This window comes from Xyrauchen texanus, chromosome 4, assembly GCF_025860055.1.
Source record: "Xyrauchen texanus isolate HMW12.3.18 chromosome 4, RBS_HiC_50CHRs, whole genome shotgun sequence".
In the NCBI taxonomy this organism is placed as follows: Eukaryota; Metazoa; Chordata; class Actinopteri; order Cypriniformes; family Catostomidae; genus Xyrauchen; species Xyrauchen texanus.
This window is the reverse complement of record NC_068279.1, coordinates 51,614,404-51,637,944: the sequence shown is the minus strand read 5'-3', so window position 1 is coordinate 51,637,944 and position 23,541 is coordinate 51,614,404. Positions and strand designations below refer to the sequence as shown.

Genomic DNA, 23,541 nt, shown 5'->3' with positions numbered 1-23,541 from the left:
GCGTCGACATATTTGTGTGAGGCAGGATTCTCAAAAATGACTGCACTCAAAACGAAATACCGCAATCGTGCACAAATCGAGGATGATTTGAGGCTATGTTTATCAAACATTGAGCCAAGAATTGAGGATCTTTGCAAGGCAAAGCAGGCTTAGGTCTCACATTAAAATTACCTACCAGCAAGCTTCTGTAAAAATGCAGATGATGCCTAATATTAGGCCTAGTAATAATAACAATAATAAAGCATAAATTAATATCAGAGGTCTGGTGCCAATTCCCAATTATAGCAATAGCCTAGTAATGATAATAGGCCTACTGATGATGATGATAATAATAATAACAACAACAACAATAAAGCATGTAACCTCATATAATTATATAGCAATAGCCTAGTAATGATGATAGGCCTACTACTACTCATAATAATAATAATAATAATAATACCTGCAAGCTCACATTAGAAGTCTGGTGCTACTGCCAATTATTATAATAATAATAATAATAATAACAACAACAATAAAACATGGGGCGGGGGGCACTGGGGCCCCAACTGCAATGAACCAGCTTTGGGGGGGGGGGGGGGGCAGCTTGCAAAAGGTTGAGAACCCCTGCTCTAAAGGGTCTACACACTTTTGCATCACTGTGATCAAGGACTGGATCCATTAACAGATTTAAGTGCCCACCCAAATCTCTATCATGGAGGATCCCAGCTGCTTTTAACTTTCCCTCAAGATCTATAAAATAGTTCTAATTATCAGCGTTGGGTGCATAAATATTAGCCAATATAACTTTTCCTAAATTATCTTTAATCTGTTTTTATGCATTTATATTATAAACACTTTGACTTTTGACGAGAGCTCTATGCATGTGCTCTATCTCAAGTTGTCGGACCGCTGTGTTGATCAAATTCTGAATGAGCCCATCCAAGAACTTGACCATATCTTGACTTGTCCATATCCTAAATTTGATCCCACACCTGGTCCATATCAGCTTTGTATGCAGGCGGGTTTCTCGGCTGCCTCCAGAAACTCAACCTTTTCTATTCTTCTGATCAAGATGGAAAGTTTAGTCCACAGATGTGGTCGCTTGACATATTTCCATGTTCCATGGCCCTCCATGTCAGTCGAAATTTTCATTATTGCTACATAAATGTTTGCAATATCTTGACCTACATCATGAGACTTACTGTCACTTTCAACCAGGCCCCTGACATCTTGGTCTTGAGAGGTGTCAGTGCCTTTTAATGTCCCCACAGGCTGACCATTTCAGATTTTTCAACATCTAGTCAAGTGGTTTTTATTGTCGTTCAACCATATACAGTTAGTACAGTACACAGTGAAACGTGACAACGTTCCTCCAGGACCATGGTACTACATAAAACAACATAGAACAAACACAGAACCACATGAGACTACACAGACTAAATAACATACCCAAAAGTACGGGACAGTACAATAAATTACAAAAAATTAACAGGACAATAGGCACAGTGAGAGACAGTGCAGCGCCGACCAGTACACAGTAGTGCAAAAGATGACAGTTTATAAAAATGCCAAATGTAAACATTACATACTATGAGATTCTATGATGTTCTATGCACATAGCAGTTATTGAGGTAGCAGCCAGGTATAAAGTGACAATAACTAAAGTGGAACTCAGGACCTGTGTGTGTGTGTCAGTCCTGTCTCTGAGTATTGAGGAGTCTGATGGCAACAGAGAGGGTATGTGTGAGGGGTGTGTGGGGTCATCCACAATGCTGGCTGTTTTGCGGATGCAGTGTTTTGTGTACATGTCTTTGATGGAGGGAAGAGAGACCCCGATGATCTTCTCAGCTGTCCTCACTATCCTCTGCAGGGCTTTGCATTCCGAAACAGTGCAAGTCCCAAAGCAGGCAGTATAGAGTCCCTCTATAGAATGTAGTGAGGATGGGGGTGGGAGATGTGCTTTCCTCAGCCTTCGAAGAAAGTAGAGATGCTGCTGGGCTTTCTTGGTAAATAGAGCTGATGTTGAGGGATCAGGTGAGGTTCTCCGCCAGGTGAACACCAAGGAATTTGGTGCTCTTGACGATCTCCACAGAGGAGCCATCGATGTTCATTGGAGAGTGGCCACTCTGTGCTCTCCTAAAGTCAACAACCATCTCTTTTCTTTTGTCCACAATCAGAGACAGGTTGTTGGCTCTACACCAGTCCGTTAGCCGCTGCACCTCCTCTCTGTATGTGGACTCATCGTTCTTGCTGATGAGACCCACCACGGTCGTGTTATCTGCAAACTTAATGATGTGGTTTGAGCTGTGCATTGCTGCACAGTCGTGAGTCAGCAGAGTGAACAGCAGTGGACTGAGCACACAGCCCTGGGGGGCCCCAGTGCTCAGTGTGGTGGTGGTGGTGGTGGTGGAGATGCTGTTCCCTATCCGGACTGACTGAGGTCTCCCAGTCAGGAAGTCCAGTATCCAGTTGCAGAGGGAGATGTCCAGGCCCAGCAGGTTCAGCTTTCCAATCAAGTGCTGAGGAATTATTGTGTTGAATGCTGAGCTGAAGTCTATAAACAGCATTCGAATGTATGAGTCCTTTTTATCTAGGTGGGTGAGGGCCAGATGGAGGGTGGTGGCGATGACATCGTCTGTTGAATGGTTTGGACGATAGGCGAACTGCAGTGGGTCTAGTGAGGGGGCAGCTGGGTCTTAATGTGCCTCATGACAAGCCTCTCGAAGCACTTAATGATGATGGGTGTGAGTGCGACTGAAGACTTCTTTGTCATGAGGACGATGGTGGTGGCCTTGAAGCATGTTGGAACGACGGCGCTGCTCAGAGAGATGTTGAAGATGTCGGTAAGAACATCTGCCAGCTGGTCTGCACATCCTCTGAGCACCCTGCCAGGAATGTTGGCTGGCCTAGCAGCCTTCCTTGGGTTTACTCTACTTACAGTTTTCCTCACATCAGCCTTAGGAGGAGGGGTGGTCTTCCTCGCCACCACGTCGTTCTGCGAATCAAACAGAGCGTAAAAGTCATTCAGCGCATCTGGAAGGGAGGCATCTTTGTCACAGGCAACTGATGTTGTCCTGTAGTTAGTGATGGCCTGGATGCCCTTCCACATGCGCCGCGTGTCACCGCTGTCCTGGAAGTGACTGGATTCTCTGGGCATGTGCGTGCTTTGCCACTCTGATGGCCCGGGACAGTTTGGTCCTCGCTGTTCTTAGGGCAGCCTTGTCGCCTGCTCTGAAGGCGAAGTCTTGGGTCCTCAGCAGCACACACACCTCCGCAGTCATCCACAGCTTCTGGTTGGAGGGTGTGGTGATGGAAGGGAGGCATCTTTGTCACAGGCAACTGATGTTGTCCTGTAGTTAGTGATGGCCTGGATGCCCTTCCACCTGCGCCACGTGTCATGTTGCTCCAATGTCCATGTGCCTTAAAAGTTGGGCTAAGTGACAAAAATAGCACCATTTTGGATCCGGAGTGGCCACTGGGTGCTACCGCGCCGCCATCATGGATCATTCCAGCACAATCCTACACTCCCATCACAATTTAACAATCAAAACTATTTCATTTCTCGCCGGTAAATATTAATTAAAAGAATAATTGTTGCAGAGTGAATTGGAACTCTCCACTTAAGCAGCCTACACTCGCACAGCATCACGTGACTCCTCATTTTTGGAGATTCAAAGTTCTGGCCACCATTCAATTGCATTGTGAGGACAAACAGAACTGAGGTATTCTTCTAATCTTTATTTGTCTTCTGCAGAAGTAAGAAAGTCATACAAATCTGGGATGACATGAGGGTGAGTAAATGATGACAAATTTACATTTTTGGGTGAACTTTCCCTTTATAATACCCAGTGTATTCCCACATCGCACACTTCAACTGCTTCAGTGAGGGAAATAAAGTTTCAGGCTCTGACTTGTTTTTGTACTGCCTTTAAAATTTAAATAATTGAATGTAAAATGAGTCACAATTTAGAGATTTATTTTATCATGTCAAGTTCATGTTATCCTGTGTAAATGTAGCAAATTCTAATTGAACTGATTTGGATTCTAGAAAAGTTCCGAAGAAACCTGACTTTTTATACATGCAAATGTAAATGAGAAGATGTCAATGGTATGAAAACAGTTGGTATTAAACGGTATTAAAACCAAGATATCGTAAAACTATGAAACTTTTACATTCTTAGTCATGGGCTAGCGTCATCTTGTTGTGGAAAATCAGATGTGATCCTGGAGCTTTATACAGCTTTATACCGTTTGCGCCATTGAAGTCTATCCCTCACAGCCTCGTTGTCATTCCCATTAAAAATAAAAGATTGTGCTAGTGTAGATAAGATATATTCCATTGTTCCCTTCTTTTTACATAACGCACAACATTTTTTGAGTTGTGGTTTTTTTGGGCTAGAACAAGTGATTCAACACATCTCTCTCGCTCTCTTAAAAGTTTTACATGGCTGTCTGGCTGTAACAGTTGGAATTATCTGTTATAAAAATCATGGATGACTGACAAGCATAAACGTGCTCCCTGGCTCATACACAAGGATGCACAGGCGAGTGAGAGAAGCTGTATATATCACATAGATAAGATGGATTAAATATTTATTAAATGAACAGTGTTCATACAATCATAGAAACATGGAAAAATCAAGTTTTTAAAAAATATATATTTTACTGTTTTCCAGGCCTGGAAAAACAAGTAAACACAAAATGTTTAGGAAAAGTCATTGAGCTTTCTAACAAACTTATTTTCTGTTGTACGAGTTTGTACAGAATTGTATTATTAGTGTCTAAGTAAAAGAATAAGTAAGTTTCATGTTATTCACATTATTGTTTGAATCTATTAATGCTATGAATTCTTGGATATAATAACTGACCATGTTAATTAAGCAATATGGTGACATTTGAGCATGCTGTTATATACATAGTGTTAATTGTCCACATCTCAATGAGGAATCATTAAAAATGTCTTTATCACTTACATTCTATATATTTTCCACATACAATATATCTTTAATAGAAAACATAACAGAAGATTAACATTGATGTCACTTGATCTTTCCCACAGCTGCTTCTGTCAAGTGTAGCACCTGTGTACTAGAAAAGTCATGTAAACAGGGCTGTAGGAAATCCATTACACATTTATATATACAGCATATATATAATTGACAATTTCTGTCATTTTTACAGATAAGTCTGGCTTTGCAAAACTGTCATTCGTTAAATATTGCACATCGAGATTTGAAACCAGAAAATCTACTCTTCAAGGATAATTCACTGGTGAGATTTGAAACCTATGTAATATTTTTTCCCCTTAAACCCATTTCAGGTTCTTTTAAAATTACAGGGTTCATACAGTGGGTTACAAATCAAGTTGGTTAAAAATTTGATCTTTCTGAATTAAGCAAATTTTATTTTAATAATCTAAAGGCAATTTTTCATTATTATTTTATTACATCATGTTTCTTGTGTATCTATTTGCCCCATCAGGATGCCCCTGTAAAACTTTGTGATTTTGGATTTGCCAAAATTGACCAAGGTGATTTAATGACGCCACAGTTCACACCTTACTATGTAGCACCCCAGGTAAGACCTCATTGACTTTCTAAAGTGCTCTATATGTTCCTTGATCTTTTGAAATGAAACAATTGTACATACACAAGTAAACATACTTTCAGATCTCAAAACTTTTTCCCTTGCCTAAAAAGATATCAGTTAATTAAATTGAAAGAAAACATTAATACAGATATTAACACGTGTGTGCCCTCATTTACACATCAACAACACCATGTATTTAAATGTCTTAAAGGTGTGGAAAGCTAAAAATTAGCCTGTTTAATCAGTCAAGGCGAGAGAAGAAAATTGTCATAACTAAAATATTTTTATTTTGTTATTTTGTGTAAGAAACTTTGACAAACATTATAAATGGACTTCAGGGAAAAACACGTATGTTTTCAAATTTTGGACACACTTCACTGAATTTATATTTTATTACGATCTTAAAAATATTTTAATCTTGTGACGTATGCATTTGTTTTGTATGCATTTGTTTTGTATATCTTTAAACAAACTATGCTGTTGTATGATTTCTTTTTAAAAGTAAAATTTTAATAAAAAATTTTCTTTGTTTTTTGTTTTATTGAATGAGTTGGAATGCATAGTAAATGAATACCACCCAACAACAATGGGAACAATGTATGATAAAACTCTTTATCTTCATAAAACTCTTTAAAAAGCATCCCAGGAATCACCTCATGAATTTGATTGAGAGAATGTCCACTTGCCCAGACTGTGCAGAGCTGTAATCTAGGCAGGGGCATAGGAAAGATCTGTCCTAACCAGACACGACGCAATAAGATTCCAGTGACAAGCAATCTCTTTGTCCACACGAGGCGTGATACAACACTGCAATATCAATACACTAAAATTAGGATAAATGACAATAAAATGTAGAAAACAGAGCGATTACAGACGGAACAAAATGTCTGTTTGTTGAACGCAACTCATTTTCTCACATAAGCTCCGTAAAACTTTCTACGGCAAGCCCAGAGGGGCTAAATACACAATCACGCATACACAGGGGAAAGTTACGTTATGAATCGCATACTTATTCAGTCTGTTATGATTGTTTATGCTCACACAGTAATCCTGTTGTGTCTCCCCACTGTCATTCTGAACCGGTTTGTATGTGACAGAGCTCTGGCTGAAGAGAGCGAGACCTCAAGCATAACATTCAGTAAACCTGCTAGTGAGATGCCAGCTTTAATATACTATAATAAGAATAATTTTAGACCCATTTGTTGACTGTGCTGCCTGTCGTGACATTTCAAAAATAGAAAGCCCGTCTTGCTTCGCAGCTGGTTAGGACAAAAACTCTGATTAACATGGAAAAGGTATATTTTATATATTTAATTACATGTTGCGGCGTAGCGTCGTGTTTGGTTAGGACATGGTGTCGGCCTCTCTACACAATATGGTTCAAGTCATATTTATTTGTATAGTGCTTTTAACAATTTTAAAAGTTGACAGTTTTAAATTATTTTGTAATTTTTTTTAGAATATAGTTTGTTTTTAAGAGTATGTGAAATCATTTGAAAGAAAGCATATCAGCTGAACTTTTAAGTAACATCTTCATTTTTAATTTTCTAAATAAAATTAACAATAATTATAATAATAAAATGTAGAAATTGTGCATGAATGAAAATTTTCATATTAAACAAAAGAATTATCATATAATTTAATGACTGTCAAACATTTCAAACATTGGTCCAGTCAGCCACAAACCAAAGAATGAAAGCACAAAAAAAAAAAAGTGTCCGTGTTAAATATCATCATCTTACCTTAACAATTTCAGAAGCTTGTGCCACCTCTCTTTTAACACTATTGACTTGGTCAATGATATGTGTGTGTGTGTGTGTGTGTGTGTGTGTGTGTGTGTGTATATATATATATATATATATATATATATATATATATATATATATATACACACACACACACACACACAGTATCTCACAAAAGTGAGTACACCCCTCACATTTTTGTAAATATTTCATTATATCTTTTCATGTGACAAAACTGAAGAAATTACACTTTGCTGCAATGTAAAGTAGTGAGTGTACAGCTTGTATAACTCTGTCCCCTCAAAATAACTCAACACACAGCCATTAATGTCTGAACCGTTGGCAACAAAAGTGAGTACACCCCTAAGTGAAAATGTCAAAATTGGGCCCAAAGTGTCAATATTTTGTGTGGCCACCATTATTTTCCAGCACTGCTTTAACCCTCTTGGGCATGGAGTTCACTAGAGCTTCACATGTTGCCACTGGAGTCCCCTTCCACTCCTCCATGACGACATCACGGAGCTGGTAGATGTTAGAGACCTTGTGTTCCTCCACCTTCCATTTGAGGATGCCCCACAGATGTTCAATAGGGTTTAGGTCTGGAGACATGCTTGGCCATTCCTCACCTTCACCCTCAGCTTCTTTAGCAAGGCAGTGGTCAACTTGGAGGTGTGTTTGGGGTCGTTATCATGCTGGAATACTGCCCTGTGGCCCAGTCTCCGAAGGGAGGGGATCATGCTCTGCTTCAGTATATCACAGTACATGTTGGCATTCATGGTTCCCTCAATGAACTGTAGCTCCCCAGTGCCGGCAGCACTCATGCAGCCCCAGACCATGACACTCCGTATGGTCTGAGCACTGACAGGCTGACCCACCACCCCTTCAACCTCTGCAGCAATGCTTGCAGCACTCATACTTCTATTTCCCAAAGACAACCTCTGGATATGATGCTGAGCACGTGCACTCAACTTCTTTGGCTGACCATGGCGAGGCCTGTTCTGAGTGGAACCTGTCCTGTTAAAAAGCTGTATGGTCTTAGCCACCGTGCTGCAGCTCAGTGTCAGGGTCTTGGCAATCTTCTTATAGCCTAGGCCATCTTTATGTAGAGCAACAATTCTTTTTTTCAGATCCTCAGGGAGTTCTTTGCCATGAGGTGCCATGTTGAACATCCATTGGCCAGTATGAGGGAGTGTGAGAATAATAACAAAAATTTAACACACCTGCTCCCCATTCACACCTGAGACCTTGTAACACTAACGAGTCACATGACACCGGGGAGGGAAAATGGCTAATTGGGCCCAATTTGGACATTTTCACTTAGGGGTGTACTCACTTTTATTGCCAGCGGTTTAGACATGAATGGCTGTGTGTTGAGTTATTTTGAGGGGACAGCAAATTTACACTGTCATACAAGCTGTTCACTCACTACTTTACATTGTTGCAAAGTGTAATTTCTTCAGTGTTGTCACATGAAAAGATATTTACAAAGATACAAAAATGTGAAGGGTGTAGTCACTTTTGTGAGATACTGTGTGTGTGTATATATATATATATATATATATTACCATTATATACCATTTTTTTTTTTCAATAGATATGCCACACATTGCCATTACACTAAATTCAATATTCAATATTCAAAATATTGAAAAGTCAAAGAACAATGTTATTGTTTAGATGTATGCATTAGATAATTGTTGTCACACATATGACTATGAAAGAAATCCCAGATGTTTGTGCTCTTATTTTTTTGGCTGGTGATTGTACATTAGACATTATTGGTCATTCAGTGTTTCAGTGAAAAAGATCTGTTAAACAGTTTTAAATTAAAAGAGTCAAATATGTCTTCTCTGTTTGCTTACATCTTGTCTTGGGTAGTTAATTTGTTAGTTATAGTTATAATAGTTCCTACGCACCTGTTTGAACGTTTTACTGATAGTGTATGATATGACCAGTTTGGGGGCGGGGATTTTCAAAGTGCTATATTGAAACATAAAAAATTATTTGTCTATAAAGTAAAGAACTTTTCAGATGAACTGAAGATCTTGTTTTTCAGGTGACGAATAGCAGTTCATAGCAGGTCATGATGACAAACTTAATCTTTAACTTTAAAAAAAAAAAAAATGTTATTGAGACTTTATGAAATGTGAACTCATCTTCTTTAATAGGTGCTGGAGGCCCAAAGACGGCACCAGAAAGAAAAGTCTGGAATTATACCTACCTCACCCACCCCTTACACATACAACAAGGTATTCCTTATGTTGCTGAATTTATGATAATTTTTTTTAAATCAGCGTGTGAATTTTTAAATCTGTGAATGCATACAAGGACAATAAATATAAAAGAAAATTTACGCAAGGAGCCAGTTTTTTTTTTTTTTTTTTTTTTTTTTTAATTCTCTTGTCTTTTTAACACTGTTAATGAAGTGAGCTAAAGAAAGCATTTGTACAGATTAAAGCATTTGTTTCAGTAAGTAAAGTTGACCAAAATCTTTAAGAAGAAACATTTAGTTATATTATTTAGTGTTTGTAAAATACCTTTGAGGTGGCACTAATGTGGCCATCTTCTCAATTGCTCTTTCCCACATGTAAACATTCAATGTCCAGCACCTATCCACAGAGGAAATAATGACATGATTCTAGAGAGTTAAATGTCTTTAATTCTTGCCGTTTTTTAAACACTATCAGCATGCATCAAGTGATGATGTCGATGCACGTGGACAATATTAGAACCAGAAGTGTTTTACTTAAATGTTGGAAGGGGGCGTATTTGATGATGTAATTCAATACTATATGAGAAATGTAAACGAACAATCATAATTAATTTTGTTGTTAAGTGCCATTGTGTTACTACAATAACAGATCGGTGTACAAAACCGATTTTGACAGTTTAAATTAAGTCTCATTTAAACTGTCTTGTGCTTCAGAGCTGCAACAAACATGTCGGAGCTCATGACGTTTAAAGTGCTCACGTGTTTCATTCTCTCTATCTTAACAGTTCCCTGTAACTTTTACCTGTCTTGTCTAATAATATAAAGGCAAATATCATTAAAACTTCTTTCATATACCGTCTGCAAATAACCAGATACCATGTTTTATAACCTGGATCAAAACTCTGTTCCTTTGACTCACGAATGTTGCATTAGGGTCAGTCTGTGACACTCCAAGCAAGTGATCTGGGCTGTGTTAACTAAAAGCTGTCAGGAGATTGCTGCATGCTGGATATCAACTTCAAAATAAAAGCGCTTCACATGTGCTTTTTAATTAATAAAAAGTTATAAGATTATATGTTTTGACAATTATGTGGCACTGTCCTCAATGATACATCAGTATTTCTAAAATACAGCAGTTTGAGACAAAATTCAAAACGGCTGATGCCCAATATAGCAGACATTAGAAAATTGGGTATCATTCGACTCTGTCTGCCCCAAGGAATCTATAGTGATCAGTCTCATGATATTAGGCCAAACTATTCAGAAGGTATTAGCCAAACAAAAAAGACAATGTGACAACTGTGATGCGGTATATGAAAATGGTTTGATCTTCATCATTAATTCCATAACTTTTGTCATGAGTGTCTCTAGATGATATATGCAAACTTTAAAGCAAATCAGAGATACACTGTAGGAGTTTTTTTTCTAAAAATTCTAAATGGTGGAAAATGTAGTGAGTGTCTCACTACATTTTAGGCCGAAACGTGTGTGCAAATATGAACAGTTGGTGCCATCAGAGGGTTTAGGTTAAGTGACCCCAAATTTGGGTAATTTGTATTTGAGAGTGTCCTCTATCAGTGTGCCAAATCATAAACAATAGTCATACCAATTCAAACTGAAGAGGTACGTGCCCCCTTTTTGAGCCAAGAGTATTTGAATATTTGTACCTTTGATAATTAGATTAAATGATTATTGCATGTAAAATGTATGTGTTAGGAATCTTTATTCATATGACTAAATTTCGTCAGTCCAAATCCAACCAAGTCACATATGTTCTGCTATACGCTACGTCCAATGGCTATTTCAGAGATTGCGCTCACGGGGAAGATTGAGTACCAACAGCCACCAACAGTCAATCACTGCTTTTATATATTCTAATATAGATTATGTTTGTTTTTGTTTGATTTTACTTTATTTGATTTGACTGTACTTTGTTGCTGAAATGTTGAAAAGGTTTTGGATGTCTTTACACTCTTTTCCTCATGTTTAAAGAAAGCAGCGGCTTATCTCATTATAAAAACTTTAAGTAACAAAAGGCTGTTTTACATGGTTCCGTATTTTCAATAGGAGAAAAGCAGTGGGCAGCTGAATGGCTCGAAGCAGCAGTGCCTTGTGTTCACGAGACTTTCTCTCTGCATACAGCACACACTGCAAGTTTTTTCGGGGCTGCTGGATGTCATTGACCATCTCACTGATATAACTTTAATCTAGCTTTTATTTATCCATTCCCTTAAGCACAGTCTGATCTGATTGATCGCTCCCACTGATCTATAATATATCAGTGATTGCCCTGTTTCCTGTGTAGTCCATTGTTTGGCAATCACTATAGAGAATAGTGAAGAGTGATCAATTTCACATCTTGGCTGAGTTCTGTTTGTGGTTAAACTATCTTATGGAGAAATAACTCAATCTTGAAGTAATTTAAGCCAATTTGGTTGCTTTGAAGACCTGGCTGGAGTCACTCAGCATGCCCTGGGATTTGAACTAGCGAACTACAGGGGTGGTAGCCAGGTCTTTATCACTGAGCTACCCTGGGCCCCCACTGAATATAATATTAACAGTAAATGCCTCATTCAGAAAAAGGCTGCATGTTTTCACTCTGTTCAGCTGAAGCAGTTGTGGGCATCATTGCATTTGTGCTGGCACCTTTTGCACAACCTCTCATGCTGTGTATGCAACATTCTTGCATTTATTGACAAACAGTTGTTAATGTAATTGTTATATTAAAAAGGTGATACTGTGTCCAGTGATTTATACCAGGGTTGTGGTGACTGACCTTGGTGCCCCCTCAAATAAATAGGTACAAATAGGTGCCGTTATATCATTTTCAAACATATTTTTCTATGGACTGCTGTCCCATCCAGAAAAAAGAAAAATAACAATAAGAAAACTAACAGATTCAATTGGTTCCTTTGCACCTTTGGTGCTTGGCCCAATTTTATGTATGTTACTTACTATATTAAATTGTGTGATATATCAGCATTATATCGGCCACACAGCTCTTTGGATATCGGCATCAGCATTGGCCATTAAAAAGTCTATATGGTTCGACCACTAGTGATTATCTTAATATGCATTGGTGCTAACTTTAATGTGTTTTTACACTGCAATAGATTTACCTGTTCCAGTTAAAAAAGCATGTAGTTTTCTCTGTTAGAAATACAGTGTAATGGTACAGCGTTATGTAATTATTGAATTCTATACTTGCTATGCATTCATTTTTTACTTTATTATGGTGTTTAGCTTGCTAGGTGTGAAGGCAATATATTATTACTCGTTTTTATTAACCTCTCCCTAGAGCTGTGACCTGTGGTCCTTGGGTGTGATCATTTATGTGATGCTGTGTGGATATCCTCCATTTTACTCCAAGCACCACAGCCGTACTATCCCAAAAGACATGCGCAAAAAAATCATGACTGGCAGCTTTGACTTTCCTGAAGAGGAGTGGAGTCAAATATCTGAAATGGCCAAGGACATTGTACGCAAGTGAGTGCCCTTTCATTTGGATGTTGTATTGGCACATCATTTCTTCTAATTTTGTGTTAATAAGGTTTGAGTGAGACAATCATATCTCAACTGTTGGAAAATAAATTAAAAGATATGATTAAGAAATAAATTATTGGTTAGTTGAACTGAGTTTAAAAACACATAAAAAGTGATGATAACTAGATCAAATTGAGTTACTGTTGTGTCTTTAATGGTGTAGACCACTGTTAGAAATTAACTTTTCCATTAGGAGGCAATATTTGTCCCCTGGAATTGATTTTCAGGGGCTTTTATTAACTTTCTAAGGACAATTTCTTCTTACCTTATTAAATGACTCAAATACTTCAATTTAATCAATAAATTCAATATGAATAATTATATAATGTGGGCTGTTACAATAAAATTATAATAGCATCAACTAATATTTGTTGGTCTGGGATCTGGCACCAATGAGTAAAATACCTGGAGAAAGATATCCTTCTGCTTTCCTATTCAATAAAATGAGGTCTGCTTGATTAGAGCAGTACCCAGAAGTATGTGAGCTGGAGGCTGCCATCTTTGCTTATGTGTGTGCAGTTCCGGGATTGGGTGTCATGTGACTGATCAACGGCAGCAAATAGGGGAAAATATAAGTTATTTTCACGTTTTTGAGAACCATTTAAATTTGAGAATGTCTGTTTTGAATGACCATCAAAAGGGAATGCTTTTTGCCATCACAAGGTGTAGATCCAGCATCTACCAGAAGGGACTAAAGGGTACCTGCCAATAATCCAATTTCTGCCCCCAGTTGGCGCTGATTTATCAATTTAATGAAATCCAATTATATTCAAATATTTATTCAACACCGTATCAGTTCATTTGGAAATATTTTTTACAATGTCAAAAAAGCATGATTTAATAATTACTTGATTCAGTAATTACATATTTGCCTGATCGCTACACTGTTTAACGTTTCCCTCATTCACATATTTCCAACATATTTTTGGCTATTATGTTAACATACAAAACTAATATAACCCGGATTGAGGCAAGTCACGCCACCATGAGGACTTAAAATGCATTGGGAATTGGGCGTTCCAAATTGGGGAGAAAAAAAATTAATACAAATTCTGTGTTTATATTTTTATATTTATACAGTAAAATAAGTATTTAACTGTAGGATTATTTAACATTTATTAGTGGTGCTTGCCAAAGGCAAGGCATCACTATTGTTATTCGTCATACTTGTTATTATAATTAGTGGTGCTTGCAAAGCATCACTATTGTAATCTCACATACTTATTATTAGTGGTGCTTGCCAAAGGCAAGGCATCACTATTGTTATTCGCCATACTTATTATTATTAGTGGTGCTTGCAAAGCATCACTATTGTAATCTCACATACTTATTATTAGTGGTGCTTGCAAAGCATCACTATTGTAATCTCACATACTTATTAGTGGTGCTTGCCAAAGGCAAGTCATCACTATTGTTCTCTTACGAGAGGTTCTCTCGTATTGCGTAAGCTAGCTTACGCTACGGGAAAGATTCATCTTTTCTGAGATATTGAAGCCAAAAAATTATCCTTAATTTTTGTATCCATTGTCAACGCAGTGCGGCAGCTGCAGACCTTGAGCGGGCTAGCTAGCGAGCTCATAGGTTGCTCTGCGGCAACTGCTGCAGCCTATAGACGAGCTTGGGCGAACTCGCATCCAATGAGAGGCGTCCAGCGCTCACTGCATCAAAGCCCGCCAAAAGGGCGTGACTAGAGTGCATATAAGCGTAGTTCAGTAGGCTGGAACCCTGATTTTCATCTCTTCAGCGAAGCTCTCCGCGTCGCTGACCTGGAAGCCAGCGTCGCAGTTTGAGGGGCATCTAGCAAGCGTGGACAGCGCTAGAAGAAGCCGGCCGTCTCAGCCACCTTCAGCCATCCTGCGAAGCTACGCCATCCGACGGCGTATCCTTTTATTAAGCAAGCTAGTTCTCACGAACTATTCACAAAAGAGTACGAGCGTCTTTTTCAAGATGCCTCGCTCCACTTGCGCCTCATGTCGCCCTTCTCAGCACAGGAGACCGCCACATCATCTGGCGCTCTCTGCCTGGGACTGGGGCACGCAGAGCTCGCCCTCACTGAGGGCGGATGCGATTCTGCGAGGAGCTACCGATGTCGACCCTGCGGGCTCGACTGCAGCGGTCAAAGCAGAAACACCGCGCCGCCTTACCCTCAGCAGCGCAGGAAGAAGCGCCGCTCACAAAGGCTGCCGGAAACTGTGGTTGAAGCGACTGCCTCGCCGGAGCCTCTCCCTCGAGCATCGCTTTCACCCTCCCCGCCCCGGACGCCAGCGCAGTTGCCGCCCGGCGGCCGCACTGCTGCCATCTCGGATGACGAGCGGAGGATAAGGGCTGCTGTTCCATCATGGCTCGACAGCGAGGAGTGGACAGGCTCCCAAGCCTCCTCCTCAGCCCAGGAATCCAGCAGGACCCGCGCCCGAGTCGAGGGGAGTTAACACGCCTCCTCACACAGGCCGTCGACCGCCTCGGGCTCGAGTGGTCACCGCCCCTGAGCAGGCACCCAACAGACTCGACGGCTGCTTTCTTCAAAGCCATCGCCGCTCTACACCCGCGGCCGGGCCGCTCCCTTCCTTCCGAATTACATACGGAGCTTGCAAAGTCGTGGAACGCCCGTTTTCAGCCAGGACCCGTTCACACGTCTCCACCTCTCCGCGTCGGTGGACGGCGCCACTGAAGAGGCTACTCCTCCATCCCCGGTCGAGGACTCGGTAGCAGCACACCTTTGTCCGCCCTCCGCGAGATGGCGTTCCAAGCCTGTGCTCCCGTCTAAGGCCTGCAGAGCGACTTCCGCCTATGTTGGCCGCGCCTATTCCGCCGCCGGCCAAGCCGCATCTGCTCTGCACTCAATGGCCGTTTTACAGATCCTACAAGCAGACCTTCTTCGGAGTGGGATGAGAAAGGCAGGCACCCAGAGGCTGTTACTGATCTACTGGCGCGACAGACCTCGCCCTTCAGGCTACCAAAGCTGCAGCCCAAGCTCTAGGGAAGTGCATGGCCTCGCTGACTGTGACCGAGAGACACTTATGGCTAACACTAGCCGACATGGGAGAAGCAGAGCGCTCCACGTTCCTCAACGCACCGCTCTCTCCAACCGGTCTCTTCGGCTCCGCGGTGAGTGGCATTGTTGACCGCTTCTCAGAAGTCCAGAAAGCCACCCAAGCCATGAACCTCTTCCTGCCGCGCGTCGCTAGCTCCTCTGCAGGCCGCTCACGTGATCAGCCTCCTGCACGCAGCCTCTTCACAGCGCCCAGTTCAACAATCTCAGACTTCTCAGCGTCGACAGGGCGTCGCCCTCGATCAGGCTCAGACAGCCGCCGCAGACCGCCTCCCCGCGGGCCTCGATCTAAGGTAACGCTGAAACCCGAAAGCAGCCGAAGTCTTCCTAACTGTGTTGAACAAACGACGGCTCAGTCCGCCGCGGCCGGACCACTGTCAAAGCTTTACCCCTGTCAGTCCCCTTCTCTCAGGCTACTACAGTGGTGAATTTAGCAGCCAACAAGCCGGTGACACTGCCCGCTTGCTCAGCACTCAAACGCCGTTTTCACGGCGACCCAAATAAATCTTGTAAAGAGCAAACATGTCTTATGTGTAGAAAAAGTGCCCACAACCCAGTGTTCGCCCTACACACAAGCATAACACATCCCGTGTCCCTATCAGAGCACGCCTCATAAAGCTGTTACTGAACCGCTCGAGCGCTAGAGTCAATAAATGCGCCCACAAATGCGTGCGCGCGCCCATTCTCTGCCCGCTCTGTTACACGGCCAGCAACCATTCCTCTGTGTGTAAGTCCCGTGCCCATGACTATGCTTGCGCATCACGTAACAGATGTGACTCTTTCCCCATTCATTCCAATCGGAAGTCACTCACAAAACAGCCTGTTCATGCTGTCTCGCGAGCAATCATGCATGAACACACTAAACGCGCCACACATTTTGTTCAGCTCTGTGTGCGGCAATCAGAGCGAATTGGCCATTCACCCTCTAGCGCTACGCTTCAAAGCGTGGGAAGCTATTCCAGGGATATCCAAGTGGGTGTTAAGCACAATACAACAGGGCTATTTGCTACAGTTCGATCGCCGCCCTCGCTTCAGAGCTGCTCGAAACCACTGTGAACACGGAAGCAGCGTGCATGCTTCGCTCAGAAATAGCAAGCCTTCTGTGCAAAAGGGCCATAGAAAAAGTGCCACCCTCTCTGAGCGAAGTCGGGCTTTACAGCCGTTATTTTCTTGTTCCCAAGAAAGACGGCGGCCTCAGACCCATATTAGATCTCAGGGTTTTGAACAAGGTGCTTGCAAAAAGACCGCTCAAAATGCTTACAATCAGGAAACTCCTCACGATGTGCGCCAGGGGACTGGTTTATTTCTCTCGATCTGAAAGATGCATACTTTCAGATTCAGATAAATCCCCGTCACAGGCCATTCTTGAGATTCGCCGACGGCCAGGTTTATCAATACACCGTCCTTCCGCTCGCCTGTCCTTAGCACCCGTACTTTCACGAAGCGCATGGATGCGGCACTCGCACTCCCTGCGGAGTCAGGGTTTGCGAATTCTGAACTATTTGGACGACTGGCTGATTATGGCTCAGTCACATATGGAGCTTCTGTCTCACAGAGCAGTTCTCCTCAGCCATCTGAACAGTTTGGGTCTTGCAGTCAATTGGACCAAGAGCTCACTACAGCCCAGTCAGACCATTTCCTTCCTGGGAATAGAACTAGACTCCGTGGCAATGACGGCTCGCTTATCTACACAGCGCCAGACGCCGTGTTCAGCTGACTAGCCGCATCTTTTCAGATGAACAGCCTCACGCCTCTGAAGAAATTCCAGAGAGTGCTAGGTTACATGGCCTCAGCCGCAGCAGTACTTCAGCTGGGTTTACTGCACATGCGCCCGCTTCAGCATTGGCTAAACACCCGCGTCTCGCCGGGCTTGGGCCACAGGCCGCCAGCCCATCAAGGTGACTCAGACCTGCATATCAGCTCTGCAGCCCTGGACAGTGGCCGAATGGTATCAGCGGGAGTGACAATGGGAGCTGTATCTCGCCGAAAGTCATCTCGACAGACGCGCCCAACACGGGTTGGGGCGCGGTCCGCGAGGGCTCTCCGGTTTTCGCCTATGGTCAGTTCAGGAAAAGCTCCTTCACATAAATTGTCTGGAAATGATAGCGGTCGAGTACGCCGCGGCGCTTTCTCCCGGTCATTCAGGGTCACCACGCCCTGGTCCGCTCGACAACAGATCTGTGGTATCCTACCTAAACCGCCAGGGCGGTGTCAGATCCAGGAACCTCTTCCATCTGACAAAACGCATACTGAGTTGGTCCCAGTGCCACCTGCGCCGCTGAGGGCGACGCACGTGCCAGGCCACCTGAACGACGGCCCGACAGACTGTCCAGAGACAATATTCCTCCAGGGAATGGTCCCTGCACGCCAAACAGTCCAGACGCTATGGCACCTATTCGGCAGAGCAGAGATAGACCTCTTTGCGTCCAAAGAGAACTCTCACTGCCCAGTATTTTTCTCGAAAGCGAGGACGCGCTGGCCCAGGACTGGCCCAGACGCCCGCTTTACGCCTTCCCTCCCGCCTCGCTATTGCCACAGGTAATGCAGAGGATCAGGGAAACGGCCACTCGGTGCTCCTCATAGCCCCGCGTTGGGAGAATCAGACATGGTTCCCGGAGCTTACGCAGCTGTCACTGACAGCGCCGTGGCCCATCCCAGTGAGAGCAGATCTCCTCTCTCAAGCTCATGGCACAATCTGGCATCCCCACCCAGAGCGCTGGCGCTGCATGCGGGTGATCAACGACTACCCGCCGCTCTGCCAGAAGGAGTAATAAACACCATCATACACGCTAGAGCCCCTTCCACGAGAAGACTCATGCGCCAAAATGGTCTGTGTTCTCAAAATGGTGCACCGACAGAGACCTGGACCCACGGACATGTGGGGTGTCGTCGCTGCTCAGTATTTCTACAAGAGCTGCTGGATGAGGGCAGATCCCCATCCACGCCAAAGTGTAGGTGGCGGCCGCTGCAGCGCTCGCTGAACCCCTGCACGGCCAGTCATGGGGTAAAAACGAGCTGGTCATCCGCTTCCTCAGGGAGCTAGAAGGATGAACCCCCGCGCTCCCATCGGTTCCTATCTGGGATCTTTCTATAGTTCTCGAAACTATGAAAGCCCCCCTTTCTAACCACTTCAATCCGCGGATTTGAAATACCTTTCACTCAAAACCGCTTTTCTGACTGCCCTGTCATCAGTCAAACGTGTGGGAGACCTTCACGCGCTGTCTGTCAGCCAGCGTGTCTTGAGTTTGGACCAAGTGACTAGGTCATTTTAAAGCCTAGACACGGCTATGTTCCCAAGGTGATCGGTACTCCTTTCAGAGCACAGGTCATTTCCTATCGGCGCTGCCAGCACCGGATAGCGTAACGCGACGCCAATCTCCTTTGCCCAGTCAGAGCACTGAGATTGTATACTGCACGCCCGCTGCTTTCAGACGCTCCGAGCAGCTTTGCTTCGCTCGAGGGCGCACCAAAGGTCTCGCCGCTCGAAACAGACACTATCTAGATGGATAGTGGACGCTATTGCTGCTGCATACGCCACAAAGACCTGCCATGCCCGTTGGGCATTAGGGCTCACTCCACTAGAGGCATGGCATCCTCGTGGGCATGGTCCAGCGGAATTTCCATTCACGACATATGTGTGGCAGCGGATGGACTTCCCTCCACCTTTGTCAGATTTTACAATATGGAAGTGCCCACTCTGCAGGCAAAACTACTAGCGGTTTAACACGCTACAGCTCCCCTGGTGAGCTGCACTGATGGGACACATTCCACACAGACCGGCACCGCCGCTCTGTCGCTCCCGTCCCTACTATGTGCTTATGTATTACACAATCAATGACCCGCATTCTTGCCGGCCAAATATTATTTCCCCACTCATAAGGGCTCCCCCGGTCCCCCTTAATTCCCTGGGGCTTATACAGTGGATGCTTGACGCGCACGGCGCTGACAATGGGTTCCCGTGAGCGTAAGCTAGCTTACGCAATACGAGAGAACCTCTCGTGAAGAGAACGTATCGGTTACCTAACGTAACCTCGGTTCTCTCTAGATGAGGGAACGAGTATTGCGTAGCCGGCGCGTTTCGCGCCACGCAGCCACTTTTCGCTTCAGTCAATGAAAACCAGGGTTCCAGCCTACTAACCACGCTTATATGCACTCTAGTCACGCCCTTTTGGCGGGCTTTGATGCAGTGAGCGCCGGACGCCTCTCATTGGATGCGAGTTCGCCCAAGCTCGTCTATAGGCTGCAGCAGTTGCCGCAGAGCAACCTATGAGCTCGCTAGCTAGCCCGCTCAAGGTCTGCAGCTGCCGCGACTGCGCTGACAATGGATACAAAAATTAAGGATAATTTTTTGGCTTCAATATCTCAGAAAAGATGAATCTTTCCCGTAGCGTAAGCTAGCTTACGCAATACTCGTTCCCTCATCTAGAGAGAACCGAGGTTACGTTAGGTAACCGATACGTTATTCGCCATACTTATTATTATTATTATTATTAGTGGTGCTTGCAAAGCATCACTATTGTAATCTCACATACTTATTAGTGGTGCTTGCCAAAGGCAAGGCATCACTATTGTTATTCGCCATACTTATTAGTGGTGCTTGCAAAGCATCACTATTGTAATCTCACATACTTATTATTAGTGGTGCTTGCAAAGCATCACTATTGTAATCTCACATACTTATTAGTGGTGCTTGCAAAGCATCACTATTGTAATCTCACATACTTATTAGTGGTGCTTGCAAAGCATCACTATTGTAATCTCACATACTTATTAGTGGTGCTTGCAAAGCATCATTATTGTAATCTCACATACTTATTTTTATTAGTGGTGCTTGCAAAGCATCACTATTGTAATCTCACATACTTATTATACTTTTTATTTTTAGTGGTGCTTGCAAAGCATCACTATTGTAATCTCACATACTTATTATTAGTGGTGCTTGCAAAGCATCACTATTGTAATCTCACATACTTATTAGTGGTGCTTGCAAAGCATCACTATTGTAATCTCACATACTTATTTTTATTTTTATTTTTCTTTTTTTTATTAGTGGTGCTTGCAAAGCATCACTATTGTAATCTCACATACTTATTTTTATTTTTATTTTTCTTTTTTTTTTTTTTTATTATTATTCTATCTCCGTACAAAACTTCGGCACCTAACTCGTCCCGCACCGCTTGGCGTAGACCCACGTAATGAGGTGTCAAATCGAACGGCCTATTGAGGACACGTGTGCTATGACTTTTATAAGCTGATCGGGGTACGCTAATTGCCCCAGGGGCAAAAAAGCGGCCGAAAAATCCCATAGACTTAACATTGCGACAAACTTTGACGCGTCACAGCTCCGAGCTGAGGATTTCGCAGAAACGTGTGATTTCCCATATTTGAAGAGGCTGGCAGGCTCTGTAAGAGCATACCTCAAAATGGGGTAAAAGTTGCACCCCTGGGGGCAGGAGATGCCCAAAAATGCCCCAATTGACTTACAATGGTGTAGGACGGCCCATGAAATGAAATGGCATTGGGATTTGTATTCAACATAGCTCTGGATCACAGTGTCATAGAGACAATGGGGCGGGCTCATTTTACTCAGACGACCAATCAGTATCTCAGGATCATTTTGAATCTATCAAGCCACGCCCTAGCAACAATTTAGAGCACCTTAGCAACAAGTCCCATAGACTTCTAATGAAAGACATCAAAGGGATATCTCCGGATAGAAGTGTCATAGAAACACAAGGGTGGTCTCGTTTCACTCGGGGCAGCAAACAGCCAATCATGAATCACCTCAACACTTCCTAGCCCCTCCCTAGCAACCATTGTCGAGCACCTTAGCAACCAAAATCCATAGAGGATATCTTCCATTCTGAATGTCACAGAGGCATGGGAGTTGGTTTATATCATTCATACTGACAAGCAGCCTTTGGAGATTAATGATTGGCAGCTGCCAAGCCACTCCCTAGCAACTAAACAGAGTACCCTAGCAACCATTTAGCAGTAACTATATCTCTGCACCAGAAAATCAGAGAAACTTCTGGGTTGATTTATTTCAATCAGGATGGCAAGGACACTTCATTAGTATCACTAAGGTAACTGCCTAGCAACCAGATGGGGTTACCCTAGCAACCGAGTAACAAATCACATATCTCTGCATCAGAAAAGCGTAGAGACTTCCGGGTTGACTTATTTCAATCAGGATGGCAAGGACACTTGATTACTATCACTATGATTACTGCCTAGCAACCAGATGGGGTTACCCTAGCAACCGAGTAACAAATCACATATCTCTGCACCAGAAAATAGTACTGACTTCCGGGTTGATTTATTTCACTCAGGATGGCAAGGACACTTGATTACTATCACTATGGTAACTGCCTAGCAACCAGATGGGGTTACCCTAGCAACCGAGAAACAAATCACATATCTCGGCACCAGAAAAGAGTACAGACTTCCAGGTTGATTTATTTCAACCAGGATGGCAAGGACACTTCATTAGTATCAATATGGTAACTGCCTAGCAACCACATGGGGTTACCCTAGCAACCGAAAGTAACAAATCACATATCTCTGCATCAGAAAAACGTAGATACTTCTGGGTTGACTTATTTCAATCAGGATGGCAAGGACACTTGATTACTATCACTATGGTAACTGCCTAGCAACCAGATGGGGTTACCCTAGCAACCGAGTAACAAATCACATATCTCTGCACCAGAAAATAGTACTGACTTCCGGGTTGATTTATTTCACTCAGGATCGCAAGGACACTTGATTACTATCACTATGGTAGCTGCCTAGCAACCAGATGGGGTTACCCTAGCAACCGAGAAACAAATCACATATCTCGGCACCAGAAAAGAGTACAGACTTCCGGGTTGATTTATTTCAACCAGGATGGCAAAGACACTTCATTAGTATCAATATGGTAACTGCCTAGCAACCAGATGGGGTTACCCTAGCAACCGAGTAACAAATCACATATCTCTGCACCAGAAAACAGTAGTGACTTCCGGGTTGACTTATTTCACTCAGGATGGCAAGGAGACTTCATTAGTATCACTATGGTAACTGCCTAGCAACCATATGGGGTTACCCTAGCAACCGAGTAACAAATCACATATCTCTGCATCACAAAAACGTACAGACTTCCGGGTTGACTTATTTCAATCAGGATGGCAAGGAGACTTCATTAGTATCACTATGGTAACTGCCTAGCAACCAGATGGGGTTACCCTAGCAACCGACTAGCAAATCACATATCTCTTAATCACAATAACGTAGAGAGTTCCGGTTGACTTATTTCAATCAGGATGGCAAGGAGACTTCATAAGTATCACTATGGTAACTGCCTAGCAACCAGATGGGGTTACCCTAGCAACCCGACTAACAAATAACATATCTCTGCATCACAAAAACGTAGAGAC

General features: G+C 42.9%; 1 protein-coding gene across 4 annotated transcripts in view; it reads left to right on the top strand.

Moving 5' to 3' along the window:
- LOC127643015 (MAP kinase-activated protein kinase 5) overlaps positions 1–23,541 on the top strand; it is a 226,065-nt gene that overhangs the window by 62,728 nt on the left and 139,796 nt on the right. For 3 of the 4 annotated variants that reach the window (XM_052125531.1, XM_052125532.1, XM_052125534.1), the window contains exons 6-9: positions 5,164–5,253; positions 5,464–5,559; positions 9,485–9,565; positions 12,827–13,014. In XM_052125531.1, coding sequence (XP_051981491.1) covers positions 5,164–5,253; positions 5,464–5,559; positions 9,485–9,565; positions 12,827–13,014 — 455 coding nt within the window. Of the gene's footprint in view, positions 1–3,736; positions 3,774–5,163; positions 5,254–5,463; positions 5,560–9,484; positions 9,566–12,826; positions 13,015–23,541 lie in introns of all 4 variants that reach the window. The other variant, XM_052125535.1, reaches the window with a different exon arrangement.